Here is a 17,862-nt window from a genome sequence, read left to right on the forward strand (position 1 = left end):
GTAGTTTCTTGGTTGGGTGTTTTATTTCTTCCTAATGGAGTGGGTATGCGTGTGTGACTGGAGTATCTTTTGCATTGACTCTTCTCTCAGCACAACTTCTCCCAGCTCTGTTTGAAGGGTTTTTAATATCCTTGGAGAGGCATATCAAATTTATATAAGGAACCCAGTTTGTAATATTTCTTGTTGTAAACAAATTATTTATGCTTAAATGAACTGTCCCTTGACCTGCATATAGTTCTTACTCCATAATATAGGGCTAATCATTTTTTGAAATAAAGGTTTTACTTTTGTAATATGTTGGATTTACAGAAAAATTGTAGGGTTCACATATAACCCTTACCCACTTTCAATTTATCCTGATGTTAACATCTGATATTATCGTGGTACTTTTGTCAAAACCAAGAAACCAACATTGGTGCATTACAGTTAACTGAGTTCTAGTCCTTATTTGGATTTCACCAGTTTTTCTCCACGAATGTCCTTTTTCTGTTCTACAGTTCAATTTAGGATACCACAGTGCATTCAGTTGTCATGTCTCTAGTCTCCTCTGGTCTCTGACAGTTTCTTAATCTTTCTTTGTTTTTTATGACCTTGACAATTTTGAGGAGAATTGGGCATGTGTTTTGTAGAATGTTGGGTTCAATAATTTTTAGTGTATTATTTTGTGGTCTTCCTAGAACCTAGAGTTAAGGCACTTCTTCAGTTATTGTCAAAGGTAGTTTATTGGGTTGGATGGACTTGAATGGACCCTTTCAGTTCATAAACTAATTAATTATTGTAGTTAAGAATCCAGTGTCCAGGAGGGACAACTGCAATTTTGAGTCACCCTTATAGAGTTTAGCCTTGGTCAGGTTTATATGCCTTTGGTTTTGTAACATGGCCACTGTGCTAGTCAGGGTCTTGGAAGGAAATCTAAGGCATATTTACCTGGGATTTTGAAGAGGACTTAATGAAGGGATTATATACCCAGGTGGGACAGTGTTTTAGGTTGAGAGGCTATAAAAAAAAAAAAATACCATAGACTGGGTGGCTTAAACAATAGACATTTATTTCTCACAGTTCTGGAGGCTGGAAAGTGCAAGATCAAGGTGTTGGCCAACTGGTTCTTGATGAGGGCTTTCTTCCTGGCTTGTAGATGACTGCCTTCTCTCTTTGTCCTCACATGGAGAAAGATAGCTCTGGTCTCTCTTCTTCTTAAAAGGGCACTCATCCCATCATGGGGACTCCACCCTCATGACCTCATCTATACCTATTTACCTCCCAAGTACCCTACCTCCAAATTCCACCACATTGTGGGTTAGAGCTTCAACATAGGAATTTTCGGGGGATACAAACATGCATTCCATAGTAGGCAGGGATAGAGAGAACCAATAGGGATGTTGAGGCTCTCAGGGACTGGTGGCAGAGGGAAGCTCTTTCACCACAAGGGCTGAAGGAGAAAAAGGAGGACAATGTGTCATGGAGCTCAGAGAGAGCTGAAGATGTTGGGTGAGAATGGGTAGCGGTGCCCAACGGGAGCTGTAGTGGTAGAGAGATGAAGACATTGCCAGAACACCGAGGCAGGGAGAGAGCAAGAAGTCTCCAACCTTATATCTTCTACCCTCAAATTCCCAGTTGTTGTCTCTCACTGGCCAAACCCAACCAGAAGCTAAGGACAAGGGAGCCTGGATACTGCAGTCCTTAGGAATCAGCCCTGCAGGCCGCAGAGAAGGGTAGAAAATGGAGAAGAGTATGTGTAAATAAAGAATAACCACCACAGACACTTACAAGGGTACCTAGGCTGACGGTATCCACTTATTTCATAATGTGAACTTTTGGAGAGCAGGGACACCACCTGTCAAAACGTAGCCTTGTTAAAGCAATTATATATGTTTCCCAGGCCTGCAAAACAAAGCACCACAAACTGGCTCAAAACAACAGGGGCGCCTGGGTGCCTCAGTTGGTTAAGCGACTGACTCTTTTTTTCTTTTTTTTTTTTTTTAAAGATTTTATTTATTTATTTGAGAGAGAGAATGAGATAGAGAGATCATGAGGGTCAGAGGGAGAAGCAGACTCCCTGCTGAGCAGGGAGCCCGATGCGGGACTCGATCCCGGGACTCCAGGATCATGACCTGAGCCGAAGGCAGTCGCTTAACCAACTGAGCCACCCAGGCGCCCCTAAGCGACTGACTCTTGATTTCAGCTCAGGTCATGATCTCAGAGTCCTGGGATCAAGCCCTGCGTTGAGACCTGCATCAGGCTCTGTGCTCAGGAGGGAGTCTGCTTGAGATTCTCTCTTTCTCTCTCTCTCTCTCCCTCAGCCTCCCTGCCCCCCGCTCACACACTCTCTCTTTCTCTCTCTCTAAAATAAATAAATACATCTTAAAAATAAAAACAACAAAAATGTATTCTCACAGTTCTGGAAGCGAGAATTCTGAAATCAAGGTATCATCAGGCCATGCTCCCTCTGAAACTGGTGGGAGAGAATCCTTTCCTGCATTTTCTAGCTTCTGATGGTTACATTCCTTGGCTTGTAGATGTATCACTCTGATCTCTGTCTCCACAGTCACATCCTTGTCCTCTCCCTGTGGGTTTCTGCCTCTTCTTTGTATAAGGACACCAGTCATTGGGTTAAGGACCCACCCTACTCCACTGGGATCCCATCTTAAATTAATTAATCATATCTGCAATGACCCTAATTCCACATAAGGTCACATTCGAGGTACTGGAGAGATTAGGGCTTCAACCTATCTTTTTGGGGAGCACAATTCCATAACAGTGACCTCATGTCCAGAGAACATTTTTTAGCTGATGAGATGGAAGGATCAATTCAAATCTGTATGTACTGCTCTGTAGTGTTATTGTTTGATAGGGGTCTTAATCCCACTCCCACTCCTGAAATGGATAGCGGTGGAGGCTGCTTTCCAGAATTTGAGAGTTCCTGGTAGCTGGGCAGTGACTCAGAGTAGTTGTGGGTAGGGAAAAGGCAGGGAGTGTGCCAACTAGTGCTAAAATATCCAAAGTGTAATCAAGCCTGACCTTCCTCCTCCTTCCTCCTGACTAAAGCAGAGCTGTGATGTGGCTCAAAGATGATTAATGGCCCTCTGCTAGCCCCTTTATATACAGTGCCTTCTGCATTGCTTACTCCGTGAGTTTCCTAGGGCTTCCAAAACAAATGATCATAAACTCGATGGCTTATAACAACAGAAAGTTATTCTCTCACAGTTCTGGAAGCTTGACGTCTGAAATCAAGGTGTCAGCAGGGCCATCTTTCCTCTGAAGGCGCGAGGGAAAAATCCTTCCTTGCCTCTTCCTAGCAGTTGGTGGTTTCTGGTGATCCTTGGTGTTTGTCCCTTGGCTTGCAGTGGGATCACTAGGATCTCTTTCTCTCTTGTCACACAGCCTTCTCTCTGTTTCTCTGTGGGTCCTCTCTTCTTATTAGGACACCAGTCATTGGAGTTAGGGCCCTCCCTAAGCCAGTATGACCTTATCATAATTTATGTGCATCTGCAAAGACCCTATTTCCCAAAAAGGTCACATTCTGAACTTGTGAGGGGACGTGAATTTGGGGGGTACACTCTTCATCCCACTACACTAATTAAAACTCATTTTTTTTTTTTTTTCAGTTGAGAAGAAAGAGTCAGAAAGAATAAGTTGCCCAGGTCACTGTTAGAAAATTGCAGAGCTGAGGGTAGGGTACATGCATATTCTTAACCATTAATTAGCCAGAATGTTTTCCTTCTTCCCATCTGCCTGCCTCCCTCTCCGCTGCTACCTTTGTGCTTTCGTAACTTATTTCCTCATTCAAGGATACTTTGGAATTAGTTTATCTTAATTTCAGTGGACGAATATGATTGGAACTATAAGCTGTTGAGCGTGGGGGGATGGGAAGATATTACCGTGATGTTTGCTCATTGGGGATTTTCTATGTCCTCTGCGCCTTCTCCATTTATTAATTGTAATTTCTCTCTCTCTTGTTCCTTCTCACTCATTTATATATTTATATTAGGAGGGGCTTATGCATATTTATTTTAATTTATGGTTATAATCTCATACTATCATTATTTATTTTGTTGCTCAAATTGTCCCCGCTTTGCCTATTAGGAGCTTAATTAGGTTGTATCCTGTATCCTTTCAACATGCTCCATCATTCGTGAGTACTTCTTACTTTTTGGCACTTTCCTTTTTCCCCTCGGCTCATCTTGTATTTTCCTTGCCCCAACCCTGCGATCAAACTTTTTTTCGGAAAAGCATTAGTTCCTTTTATCAGAGTATTGGTTTTGAAACCAAGATCTTGGTAGTGGGTGTTCTCATTGCTTCTTGGTCCTTTTAGTGGACAGAACAAGGAAATATTTGTACATATACCAACACATACACATCTACATTTATTTCAATATGTGTCTGTTCCATTGTTAAAAGCCACGATGAATACAGTCTTTCTAAAGTAAATGCATGTGTGTCTCTAAGACAGGCTTCTATCTCCCAATAATAAAGAGAACAACAGGTCCATCACAACATTGCAGAGTCAATAGTACTAGTTTACTTCCAATGTTATAATTCAGATAGCTGAGATTGTTAGGGAAGAGGTCTAACCTTATGTAATTCTGAAACCAGAAATAAAGAATCATAGAGGTATCCAGTGCATGTTTCCTAAACTGCTATTCCATGGAATATTGTTTGGGGAGGTGTTAAAAGGCTTATGATAAAAGGGCTCTGTGGTCCAATAAATTTGGGAGACTTGTCATGGTAGATCCCCCACACTTGTGTAACACTGCTCAGGAATTATTACAGGAGTTTAAAAAAAAATGCGTTTTCCAGAAAAAAAATATTTTCAGAAGAGAACATTTGTCAGACAACTTTATGGAAGGGGAAGATAATAATAATAAGAAAAAGTAAGCACGTCTAACCTGTATGGCTTTTCTGTTGCACAAATTGATTTGGGACGAAATGTTGGTCTCTGCAATAACCTGGAAACTTCGACATGTGACCACATTCCTTGTTAAGAGAAGCTGCTGTAAGTTCATCTTCAAATGGCTTTTCAAACCTAGAGGGAAAATTGCGTTCACTTTACTGAGGGGCAGATATATTCTGTAGAAAAGGCAGTGTTCTCTACTCCTGCCATTGAAATACAGCGTCACGGGATTTAGGGGAAAACTGACGCCAAAGACAAAAAGTCCTGTTTCAAAGTAGTCATTTTGTGGATGAAGGTAGAAACCTACAATCTTTCCCCCACCACAGCATTTCATATTTAAACCTTCTATTTTTAACGTGATGGTGGGATTCATGGCTAATGCTTATGAGATCTGTGTCTAGACAGTTGAGAAAAACAGGAAATGAGTTACACTGTCGTAGCTTAAGAGAATTTAACCTTTTGTCTTCTAGCTCCAAGCTGTGCCTGCTTTGAAAAAACATTCCTACTCTCCTGAGAATTTCAGGGCCTTCAAGGGACTATAATAATCCAGGGCCTCTTCAGGGAGCAGAGATAGCTATTTTGGTGAAAGAGGAAATGAGAACATGGGGTTACTGTGCTTTACACCGTAAAATGAATGCAGCCACTTGGAGGAACACATTCACTGCCTTCTTCTGGATTCTGAGTATGTGCTCACAGCTGTCTCTGATTCTGTGCTCCCAAAGGGCAGGAGATCAGCCCGGATCATTCGTTCTCCCTCTGTGTTTGATGCACAGTTGGATGCTGCAGGCCATAAAGTGTCCCGCAGAAGAGCAAGTTAAGAAGAAGCATCTGGCATTTATGGAATGCTTTCTGGGTGCCACACACCGAGCGAAGCACCTCACAGACACCATCCCATTTACTCCTCTTGATGACGCTAAGATTCAGTAACAACTGGTCCCCCCATTTCACCCGTGAAGAAACGGAAGCACAGAGATGTTAAGGAACCTCACAAGAGTAGCAGAACTGGCATTTGAACCCAAATCAGTATGATTCTAGAACCTGTGTTCTTTGTTGGTGACCCACAGCATTGTGGGGCTGTTGTGAAGATTAATGGGATGATGCGTGTAACAGACTTATCACAGTTCCTGGCCTATAACAAGGATCACAGTGAATTCCTGCTGTTATTTGCATGTATAAGTATCCTAGTGCTGTTCTTCAGTATTAAGTAGGTGATGCTACTCATCTCTGCCATGTAAGACGCACAGTGCTTAGTGTTCCTAAGTAGCTAGTGAGTCGAAATGAATCGTGGTGGTGAGGATTTCTACTCAGTGCATGTAGTACTTAATGGCGCTCTAGTGGGACTGGAGGTACAGTGATCGGACAGCGGATCAGGTTAGAGGGTTGGTAAACAAGTGAAGGGAACTGGCCCACCCTGCAGTAAAGTCTACAGTCATGGCCTGATTACGCAGCCTCCTAGAGTCTAAGAAATGGCCGTATACACATATAACAAATATTACACTAAGGGCCTGCTTTGTCAGACTCCGTAGGGAGACAATATTAGACTAGACATAAGCCTTGTGCTCGTGGAATTTGCAATCTAGTAGGAAATACATTAAAACCCAAAGAATGTAATGGAATAATTACAAATTGTAATAAAGTGCCACCAAGGAAATAATCAGAGGGCTGAGATATAGAATAATGGGATTGGGACAGGAAAGGGGAGGTCAGATCCTACTTTGCTTGGGGTAGGAAAGGAGGGCTTCCTTGAGTAGGTGGCATTTAAGACCCAATGATAAGAAGAGCCTAGCAAGGGGAACAATACAGACAAAGGCTTTGAGGTGGGAAAGAGCTTGACAAGTTGGAGGGGCTCAAAGAGGAGGGGTATGGCTGGAGCATAACAAGGAAGGGGGGATGAGGTGGGACCAGAAGGATAGGCAGGGGCAGACCATGGAGGGTCTCATCTGCTCTTCGTAAGAAACTGGGTTTTATTTGAAGTGTAATGGAAACCCACCAAAGGGTCCTAAATAGATGAGTGATGTGATCTGATTTGCTGCTATGGACTAGACAGGATAAAAATTCTGTTGAGGTGGTCTGGACCAAAGACCGAGGTGGCTGGGACCAAGCAGTCCTTACAAGAGGGAGGCCGGATGGTCAGAGACCATTGGATGATGGGAGCTGTGTGGGGCCAAGATCCAAGGAATGTGGGCAGCCCCTAGACACTGGAAAAGGCAAAGAAATGGATTCTCCCCAAGGCCTCCGGAAGGAACGCAGCCCTGCCAACCCATTTTAAACTCCAGACTTACAAAACTATAATATAATAAATGTTTTGCTTTAAGCCACTAGATCAGTGGTAGGTAGTTAGAGCAGCAATAGGAAAACTTTACAGCCCCTATGCCCTAAAGGAGTGAGGGGAGGGAGGGCGTGACCAGACCCAGGGAGAAAGCTACAGGAGAGGGTCCACTGACAGCCGCCATGGCCTGGCAGGAAGGTGTCGGTGGGCATAAGGGCTCTCCCTTCACCCTGTCTCACCACCCAGAACTCTCTCTTTCTTCCACTGGCAGGGGACCCATGATGCAGTTCACATGGGTCATCCTCTCGGGCGACAAAGAGGATGGAGAAGGGTGGAGAGCAGATCTCGAGCAGCAAATGGAAAATATCCAGGCCAGTGTCGGTTGAGCGGTTTGCCCCTTATCTGGAACTTAACGATAAAGCAGGAAGTTTGGAGTGGTTCCCTCACTTACCTGTGCCTTCTCTTTTGTGAGTTCTCCCTAGCAGAGCATTCGACCCAACTTCTTTGGGTTTTCCTCATATTTTTATAGTTTCTAATGTCTAATTCACTCCTCAGTGTGATGCAGCAAGTTCTCAAAGCAAATGATCTGTTAAAGTTAGTCTATCATTTACTGTAAATTTAAGACCCCAAAACAGGCTGACATCACAGTATCATGAATGAATTGACCTAAACTTTTTCGTATTTTTCCCTAAAACAGGGGTCCCAAAACTTCTGTCCTTGGACTGACGACATCAGCATTCTCAGGGATGTTTTAAGATTTTAGAGATCTGGGCATTCTGTCCTTGGAGATTCTCATTCAGTAAGCCTGGCTGAGGACTGTGAATCTGTTTTCTTTTTAAAATGTGCCCCCACAGAGGTGCCTGGGTGGCACAGTCAGTTAAGCACCCGACTTTGGTTTTGGCTCAGGTGCTGATCTCATGGGTTGTGGGATCGAGCCCTGTGTTGGACTCCACGTTCAGCGGGTGTCTGCTTGGATATCCTCTTCCTCTGCCCCCCACCTCTCAATAAGTAAATAAATCTTTAAAAAAATGTGTCCCCAGAGAGTATTGTGAAAAACAGGTGCCTGAGATCTAGACTATTTTTTAGAGCAAAATGACCACAGACTTAGTTATATGTTGTGCTTCAGTGTTAGACCAGTATCAAGAGATGCCTTGAAGTGATTGGAAAAATTATTATAAAAACGACAAAAGCAACTCTTGCCAAACTTTCACACAACCCAGAGTCATTTAACAGTTGAAGAGTGAAAGTCGCCTTTCATGGCTCTCTTCTGTGTCCATCCAAATCAGCCTACCCCCCGGCCCCCGCAATGGAGAGGTAACCTTTGTTAATAGTCTGGGGCATCCTCACTGGTGTGTTACATATTTTATTATGTATATTTTCCTTTTTTTTTTTTAAAGTAGGCTCCATGCCCAGCGTGGAGCCCAACATGGGGCTTGAACTCATGATCCTGAGATTAAGACTCAGATGCTCAACTGACTGAACCACTAAGGTGCCCCTATTATGTATATTTTCAAACCTACTGCTGTAGACTGAATTGCGTCCCCCTGAAATTCATGTTGAAGCCGTTATTAACCTCCAAGGTGACTGTTTGGAGATGGGAGGAAGTTCAGATGTGAGATCAGGTGTCTGCTGTGTGAGGCCAGAAGGAGAAGGAGGCTCTCTGCAAGTCCGGAAGAGAGCTCTCACCAGAAACCGGACGCCGCCAGACCTTGATCTTGGACTTCCTGGCCACCAGAACTGTGGAAGAATGCATTTCTATTGTTTAAGGTCCCAGTCCAGGGGATTTTGTTATAGCAGCCTGAGACCACAATACCTGCCAAAAATAGAAAAAAAAAAATAGTGAAAAGAATCTTCATTTACCTATCCCCCAGATCCAACAATTAGATATGATTAGATATGCATTCTAGAAGCAGTAAGATGGATGTGTTGGAGGGGTTCAAGCTGGAGATGGGGTGGGCATGTTAAATACCTTCTGCAGACTTCCAGGCAAGCAATGTTGACAGCTGTAGTTGGGAGAGGCAGTGGAGAAGGAGGGGAACCATCAGGGAGGGATTGAAGAGTAGAATTGATGGGGTACATGAGTTTCAGTCATGAGTCTGTGCTTCATTGAATCTAAGATGCCAGTGGTTATAAGATGCAGCTTGAATTCAAAGATATTAAGAATGGGGCGCCTGGGTGGCTCAGTTGGTTAAGCGACTGCCTTCGGCTCAGGTCATGATCCTGGAGTCCCGGGATCGAGTCCCGCATCGGGCTCCCTGCTCGGCAGGGAGTCTGCTTCGTCCTCTGACCCTATCCCCTCTCATGCTCTCTATCTCATTCTCTCTCTCAAATAAATAAATAAAATCTTTAAAAAAAAAAAAAAGATATTAAGAATGAAAAGGATGTTCATCTTGGAATTGGTGAAATGCAGTAGAATTAAAAGCTGGGACCGCCAACTCCACATGGGAATACTGGACACCAGCTCACAGTTTAGTGGTTTGTAAAAGAGAAGCAAGATTTTGATATCTGGAATCCTGATACATGATATGGATTAATGAGTGTGTCTTTTTTATGCTTCCCAAGTTGAACTCTTGCTGTTCTTGATTAAAGAACGTGTTGGGGGGGTGGTGTTTATGTGGTTGGGAACTTAAAGGAGCTCTCAATTTATCAAAATGCTACCCAGATGTGATGATGTCATTTGCAAGGCCACAGTCATGCTCAGTTTAGAAGCAGCCAAATTCTGTTTATTTAATAAAAATGGATGTTTTGAATGGTGGTGCTAGGGGATCTGGCCTCCTGCATCCTTTTCCGGGAGCTTTCTTGGGCCTCTTAGAGAGAGCTTGGATTCCACAGGCAGATGGAGCTATTATCCTTGTTTTCTCTCCTCAGTGACAGGCCTGCAAAGCCTGTAATTACAGAGTACCAGCATCCCTTGTTTTGGAGCTGGGATGGTTATATAAACACCAAGAGCAAGCATTGCTTGCCGAGGCCGTACTTCGAGGACCTGAAATTCCCCTTTGGAGGGCATGGCATCCAAATCAAACAAGGCACCTGGCTGAGGGGCAGGATGCAGCTTTCTGCAAGAAGAGCCAGATGCAGGCTTGAAGGATCAACATGCCAGGGTGGGGGCCCCAGTCATACCAGCTGGGGAGCTTGTATCTGCATACCCCGGACCCCCCAAATGAATTTTTGCCTTTTCTAATTTGAAATAGGATTGAAGAATTCATGTGAACGTTTTTTAGAAAGTTCAGGCAGAGCCAGACCTCTTTGTTGCAAGTTATTTTAGGACTACATTTTATTGGTCGCTGTTTTGGAAAAAACCATTTTAGCCTTTGCGTTCCCGGAAGTACCCAGCAAAATTGGGCATTCGAGACCCCTGAGCTGTGAGTGCAGGCTCTGGATTTAGACAACCTCGGTTTGAATCCCAGTTCTACTGTGTGTAGTTGGGCAAGCTGCTTATCCTTCCTGTGCCTCTCAGTTCTCTCCTCTGTAAAATGGGAATAATAAATAGTACCTATTTCATAGAATTGTTGAGATAAGCAAGCATTTAACTTGCTTGGAACAGTGCCTCGCTATTTAACATAAGATAACAATAATAACTGCAGTATTAAACACTAACAAGTGTTCGGTTTACTGTGCCAAGCACTGTTCTACATAAAATAGCTCATTTAATCCAACCAGTCATCCTAGGAGGTAGGTGCTATTGTCATTCCCATCTTATAGGTGAGGAAAATGAAACATAGAAAACTCTATTTGATATAAGTATTATTGTGTCTCTGCTGAACCTCATGTACACCTGATTGTAGAATATTAAAACTGTCAGTTCATATATGTGAGTCTCCCCCTTAAATATGTGGGTTCCTGAAATATGACTCCAGTTGTCTTTTTTCACTTACTAGACCTAGTACCAGGCGCACAATAGGTAAATAATGTTGAGTCAGTTGGAACTGGCTGAATGGGAAGTCTCAGTTCGCAGTATCACCATGAAAAGATTTTTTTTTTCGGTAGTGGCTCCCAACGATATTATATGGCTCCTTCGGAGGCTTCATGGGAACGGCTCCGTTGGTGACCTTCAGGCCAAGTCCTGCAGCTTTCCAACTCCTGCTGGTTATTAGCAGTCTCATTCCGGTATGGGAGCCTCAGCCTGGTTAATTTTATAGCGTCTCTCAGATCTGAGCTCTCCTCTCTGCCCCCCCCACCACAGGGCAAGGGGAGGCGGTGGCTCTGGGAGCCGCCTGGTTTCCTTGCGGCCATCCCTCTTCCTGGAGCTTAGGTGATGGTGGGGGGGCAGTGGGAGGGCGGGAACGGGGAGGAGGCAGAGGCTCTTCCTGAGTCCAAGAGGAGGTATCCATCCTCTCCCCGTGGGTTGTGGCTGCTTCTCTAGCTAACCGGTTTGTGGTCAGTTCCCTTGGGGGCAGGTTCTAAAGCTGGCTTTCCTGTGGGCTGTGGGAGCAAGTCCTTCCAAGTCCCCTTTGGGAGTCTCTCCCCACACACTTCCCTGCTTGGAGATCTGGTTCCAGCGAAACCTCTTCCCCATGACCTTGCTTCAGTCCTCACGCCCATCAGTGGCTGCTGGGTCCACTTACCTGAGGCCCCCACTGCAATGAGATGCATGAAAGAGCTCAAGCCTCATTACCTTCTTAGCGTCCAGCCCACCAGAGGAAACCTCGCACACGCTTGCATGCCCCTGGGTACAGCGCAGGCCGCCTCTCTGCCCCTCTGTCTCCCAGGCCTGTCTTCTCCAGGGCTCTTTTCCTTAGCGCCAGGCAACATTTGCAAGCTCGTTGCCCAAGCAGCCAACCATGGGGGAATGAAATGCCAGTATTCCATATGGCTGGAACCCCTGGGCTTTATGAATGATTCTCCTGGAGTCCTGGCTGTGACTTAAGGGAGGGGATAGGCTCTTTCCATGAACACTGCCCTCCCCTCCTGGCTGAACTCCTCTCTCTTACTCCTTCCTTTATATTAATTCAGGAGGGTTGATTCTGGCCTTTCCAAAAGCCCTGCAGTGAGGTGGCTGGCTCCACCTGTTGGACTTCGAATGTCAAGATACTCAGTGCTACTCGTCCTCTGCATTGGGTTTTAGCCAAAGTCTGGGACCCCACTGTAGCATTGTTCACAGTAGCCAAGGCATGGAAGCAACCTCAATGTCCATTAGCAGATGAATGGATAAAGAAAATGTGTGTGTGTGTGTGTGTGTGTGTGTGTGTGTGTGTGTGTCCCCTGTGGTGTATATAGACATGGTGGAATATTATTCAGACATGAAAAAGGAGATCCTGTCATTGGTGACAACATGGGTGAAACTTGAGGGCATTACATGAAGTGAAATAAGTCAGGCAGAGAAAGACAAATACTGTTTGATCTCACTTCTATGTGGAATCTAAAAAAGCTGAACTCATAGAAACAGAGACTAGAATGCTGGTTGCCAGAGGTATGGGGTAAGATGGGGCGCTGTTAATCAAAGGGTACAAACGTCCAGATATAAGCTGAATAAGTTTTGGAGACCTAATGCACAGCATGGTGACTGTAGTTAACAGTGCTATATTCTATATTTGAAAGTTGCTAAGAGAATCTTAAAGATTCTCTATTTTATAATCTTAGAGAATCTTAGAGATCCTAAATATTCTCACCACACACACACACGCACAAATGGTAATTATGTGAGTTGGTAGAAATGTTAAGTAGCCTTATTGTGGTAATCATTTCAAGTATACATGTGTATCAAATCGTCAAGTTGTACACCTTAAACTTACACAGTGTTATGTGTCAATTATATCTGGGTAAAGCTGGGGCAAAAACCAAAACAAAACTAGGGATGTTTCTAAACTTAAAAAAATCTTCTAGAGATGACTTAGGAGATGCTTATTTCGTAAACGATTCTATGAAACAGACCATAAAATTTAATGTGTATCATTCTCTTTTCTCCTCATACCTGAAGCTATGACTTTGTGAATTGTATGTCTTTGGAAATGAGTCATTGGAAGTTTTTCCAAATTATATACACAGGCAGTTTTTTTTTGAGCTAAGAAATATGGCACATGTTAGAAGTACTTGAAAGACACAGATGTCCCCAGAGCTGGGAAATGAGGTGACCCATGTTAGTGAAACTAGTTAAAATCAATCAACTAGGAAAAAACAAAAGCAAAGTTCTGGGACCAGAGAAACCCCACTCAACATCCTATTATAGTAATTACTAAGTTACAGAGTATTGTTTTGGGGGCAGATACCGAACATTCCTAGGTCTCAGTTGTCTCAGTGAAATGGGGGGCGGGGGTGGGCTGTATGCTTATAAGAAGTTGATAGAAGCTGGACCAGATCACCTCTTCAGGTCTCTGTCAGGTTTAACGTCTGTAAGTCTGTGAAGTTCATGGTTTTAGGGTTGCCTGAATTCAAGGTTTTCTTCCCTCCTTTGTTTTGTCTCAAGTTAAGATCACATTCATGTCAAGGCATTTCCTGGTTGTGAAGCCAGACCTGGAAAGGGGGATAGTCCTAACTAGGAGAGGAGATGAGAGGGTTGTGCTCATACATATGAAGGAATGGAAACAAAGCAGTGCTCTGTGTATAATCCAATCCATCTCCCAGTGGCAGGGCTATTCGCACAAGCCAAGAATTCTTTCAGTTATTTGTCGGCAAGTGTTCATCTAATAGCAAGCCCATTTGAATGGCAAGGCTAATGAAAATGTATCCAGGAGACCTTTGGGTATCTGGTGCAGGAAATACGTATTTCATAATGACTTTTCCCAAGGCACAGTATTAGGTGCTGTGCAGGGAGGATGGCTGTGGTGTCAAAAAGCACACTGGGTTTAGGGTGAGACAGATTTGAGCTTAAATCGTAGCTCTGTGGTTTAGTAACTGTGTGGCCAGAGTACGATGGTAAATGCTGAAGAATCAGCTCTGATTTGAAAGCACAGGATTCAATTGATTATTGATATTATGTCTGGGCTTTCTTATTACTTACAAGTTTATTTTTATTTATTTATTTTTAAAGATTTGATTTATTTATTTTCTTTGAGAGAGAGAGAGAGTGAGCACGAGCCAGGGGAAGGGCAGAAGGAGAGGGAGAGGAAGAGAATGTCAAGCCCTGATGTGGACCTCAATCTCACAACCCTGAGATCAGGACCTGAGCTGAAACCAAGAGTCAGACGCTTAACCAACTGCGCTACCCAGGCACCCCTATTTAGGAGTTTATGAAATTTAAAGGATTTTAACTCGAGAAATATTCTAACCAATGGAGGAGTGTATGTCCTTGTTTTGGAGAGGAGGGTGGGATGGTGTTGAAGAAGAAAAGCAAAAAAGAAAACAAAAATACCAAATAACATAGTTTCCTCTGAACTACTATATGACTTCCTAAAATTACAAAAGGATATTTGAGCTAAAAAGGATCTAGAGACTAGCTGATCCAACATACCTTCATGTTATAGATGAGGAAACAGAGAGCTGAAGTGGCTTCCCACAGTTTCAGCCTGGTGGGACAGACCCCTGAGTAGAGGCCAGGGCTGCTGAGTGGCTTCTATCCAGAGCTCATTCTGGGAGCCCTCCCCTTTCCAGCAGGTGTTTATTGGCTCAAGCAAAAACTTTTCCCTGAAGAGTGATGGAAGAAATGGGGAATCTAAGGCTTATATTCACACTGGTCAGGAAAATGATTTGGCTTACTGTTCAGAATAGCTATTTAAACTGGTGGTCTCAGGGATGCCTGGGTACCTTAGTCGGTTGAGCGTCTGACTCTTGGGTGTGGGCTCTGGTTGTGATCCCAAGGTCCTGGGATCGAGCCCTGCGTCTGGCTCCGCACTTGACAGGGAGTCTGCTGGAGATTCTCTCTGCTCCGTCCCCCGCCCCCCAAAATACATAGATAAATCTTTGACATAAAACCAGTGGTCTCTGAAGTGAGGTCCTGGAAGGAAAAAATGAAAATTGCCATTGACTGCTTTCTTGAAGAGGAAGAAATAAAGCAATTATTCGTGGTTTCTGATGGGAAATAATCTCCTTATGGAATTGAAGTGAAGGGACATGAATGAAGGGACGACTTGGAGAGGTGTGGGCTGGGTTAAGGGGACACAAAGGATGTGGAGGGCCCCAGAGGTGAGCAACAATGAGCATTGCTTCTCCCAGGCTTGGAGAGAAGACCCATGATAGCTGGAGACATGGGGAGGGTTTATGTGGAGGAAGGAGACAGCCCCTGTCAGAGATGAGTGGCCAGCCAAGAGGGAGAGGGCAAGAAAGACCCCAAACTCTCTCTTTCTCTGCTCTCTGGTCTCTGCTGGCACCTTCCATTGGGCAAACCCAACCACACACCAATCCAATGGCAATGGAGGCTGGGGGATGCAGCCCTGTCCAGTCAGTCCTCCGGGGCACGGAGCTGGACATGGATCTTTGGGGACAAACACAGAACAACCAGCACAGAAGCTTTACAAATATTTAATATCCAGATTGCTAATCGTCTTCTCTGTCCACCTGTCAGACATCAGGTGTCAAGTCAGTACCCGAGGCACCTTGACCCCAATGCAAAGCGGAGGCCAGTGGTACCCTCAGTCGTTCATTTTTGGTGTATTGTAACATACTACAACTTCTGTCTGCCTGGCTACACGGATTTATGGATTACGGTATCTGGTTTTAAATTAAATCTCACAAAATGCACAAATGCTTTAAGAAGGTTCTTGTAGCGACACAGCAGAGTGAAGATACCACACTTGCACATAAAGGAACAGGAAAATGTCAGCACTAACATGGCTCTTCCTAGGAGGGTCTCTTCACTGGTTGCAGTTTCTGCTACGATGACAAGCTAATGAGAGCTGACCAAAAATTGGCTCAAAAGTTCAAAATGCTCCCAACTATTTGAAATACGGGTTTATTTCCATCATTACTAATGTTGACTGTCCTCCTGAGTGTTTATTATGCTTTGAAATATTAATGATAATAATGCCTGCCTATACTTCTTTTTTTTTAAAGATTTTATTTATTTATTTGAGAGAGAGACCAAGAGAGCAAGTGTGAGCAGGGATGGGGGGAGGGGGCAGAGACAGAGAATCTCAAGCAGACTCCCTGCTGAGTGCGGGGCCCAACATGGGGCTCGATCCCACGATCCATGAGATCATGACCTCAGCTGAAACCAAGAGTCAGACGCTCAACTGACTGAGCCACCCGGGCGCCCCTGTCTATATTTAATAAATACACATATTGGGTTTATGCTAAAAATGCTTACTGATGGGATGATAGGAGACCATTGGTTTAAACAGTAAGCAAAGGCTACAATTGTGGTAATTATGTTTCTCTTTATGGACAGTGAAGGCTACATGGTTTTTCTGCTTAGAGCACAATGCAAAAACAGAAAATGGAAAGTGACCTTAGTGAATAATAATAATGAATGTTTATATAAAACTTAGTATGCATTAAGCACGCTCTAACCACACAAAATGTATTAATTGCTTAAAATGCATCAACTCAGGTACTCCTCACAGCAGTTCTATGATGCAGGCACTGTTACCATCCCATTTGACATATAAGGGGACTGAGGCATGTGAAGGTTGAGCAGTCTGTCTGATATAACAAGGAGGAGGCAGGACAGAGTTGGAACGCAGGCAGATTGACTTCAGATTCTTTGCTCTTAATCACTATGCTGGGCTACCTCTCTGAAGGAAGTAGGGGCTTCTTGGAATAATTTTGAAATTAAGAGAAAACTATCACCTCACACCTGTCAGAATGGCTAAAATCAATAACACAAGAAACAATGGGTGTTGATGGTGAGGATGTGGAGAAAGGGGAACCCCCCTGCACGTTATTGGTGGGAATGCAAACTGGTGCAGCCAGTGTGGAAAACAGTATGGAGGTTCCTCAAAAAGTTAAAAAGAGAACTACCCTATGATCCAGCAATCACACTAGTAGGTATATTTCAAAGAACCCAAAGACACTAATTCAGAGGGATAAGGCACCTGATGTTCATAGCAGCATTATCTATAGTAGCCACATTATGGAAAGAGCCCAGGTGTCCATTGACTGATGAATAAAGAAGATATGGTCTGCATATACAATGGAATATTGGTCATAAAGAGAATGAAATCTTAGCATTTGCAACGACATGGATGGAGCTAGAGAGTATTATGCTAAATGAAATAAGTCAGAGAAAGACAAATACCATATGATTTCATTCATACGTGGAATTTAAGAAACAAAACAGACAAGTAAAGGGGGAAAAAAAGGGAGAGAGAGAGAGAGAGCGAGGCAAACTAAGAAACAGACTCTTAACTCCAGAGAACAAACTGAGGGTGACCCGAGGGAAGGTGAGTGGGGGCGATGGGTGAAACAGGTGATGGGGATTAAGGAGGGCACTTGTGATGAGCACCCGGGGATGTATGGAAGTGTTGAATCACTATATTGTACACTGAAACTAATATTACACTGTATGTTAACTAACTGGAATTTAAATAAAAACTAGAGAAAAAAGATAGCTGACAGGTCAACTGGGTGCTAAGCGGATATAGAAAGGCTCACGTTTCTTTCACACACACTGAAAAAGAAAGAACTAAATATAATTAAAACAATTGAATGCCAGTTTAAAACGTACAAAGAAAGGGGAGCCAACTCACTTTTATGTAGGGTAAGAGTGATTATTTTGCTGCATTTTCTAGCATCTGCCAAATATGATTTCTCAGGATGTGGTAGCTGGCTGACAGCCCCTTAGAGCCACTAGATTCCGCTCTCTCTCTGGGTTTTCTCCCTTTCCCTCCTG

At 43.7% G+C, this 17,862-nt stretch overlaps 1 protein-coding gene across 1 annotated transcript in view; it reads left to right on the plus strand.

Moving 5' to 3' along the window:
• The window catches only part of NTAQ1 (N-terminal glutamine amidase 1), a 50,240-nt gene extending 36,955 nt beyond the window's left edge, over window positions 1–13,285 (plus strand). The window contains exon 6 of the mRNA XM_081816501.1: window positions 5,362–13,285. Coding sequence (XP_081672627.1) covers window positions 5,362–5,405 — 44 coding nt within the window. The 3' untranslated portion in view covers window positions 5,406–13,285. The remainder of the gene's footprint in view (window positions 1–5,361) is intronic.
• The last annotated feature ends 4,577 nt before the right edge of the window (window positions 13,286–17,862 follow it).

The sequence above is a fragment of the Leptonychotes weddellii genome, chromosome 4 (genome assembly GCF_054177405.1).
Source record: "Leptonychotes weddellii isolate Sample4059 chromosome 4, ASM5417740v2, whole genome shotgun sequence".
In the NCBI taxonomy this organism is placed as follows: Eukaryota; Metazoa; Chordata; class Mammalia; order Carnivora; family Phocidae; genus Leptonychotes; species Leptonychotes weddellii.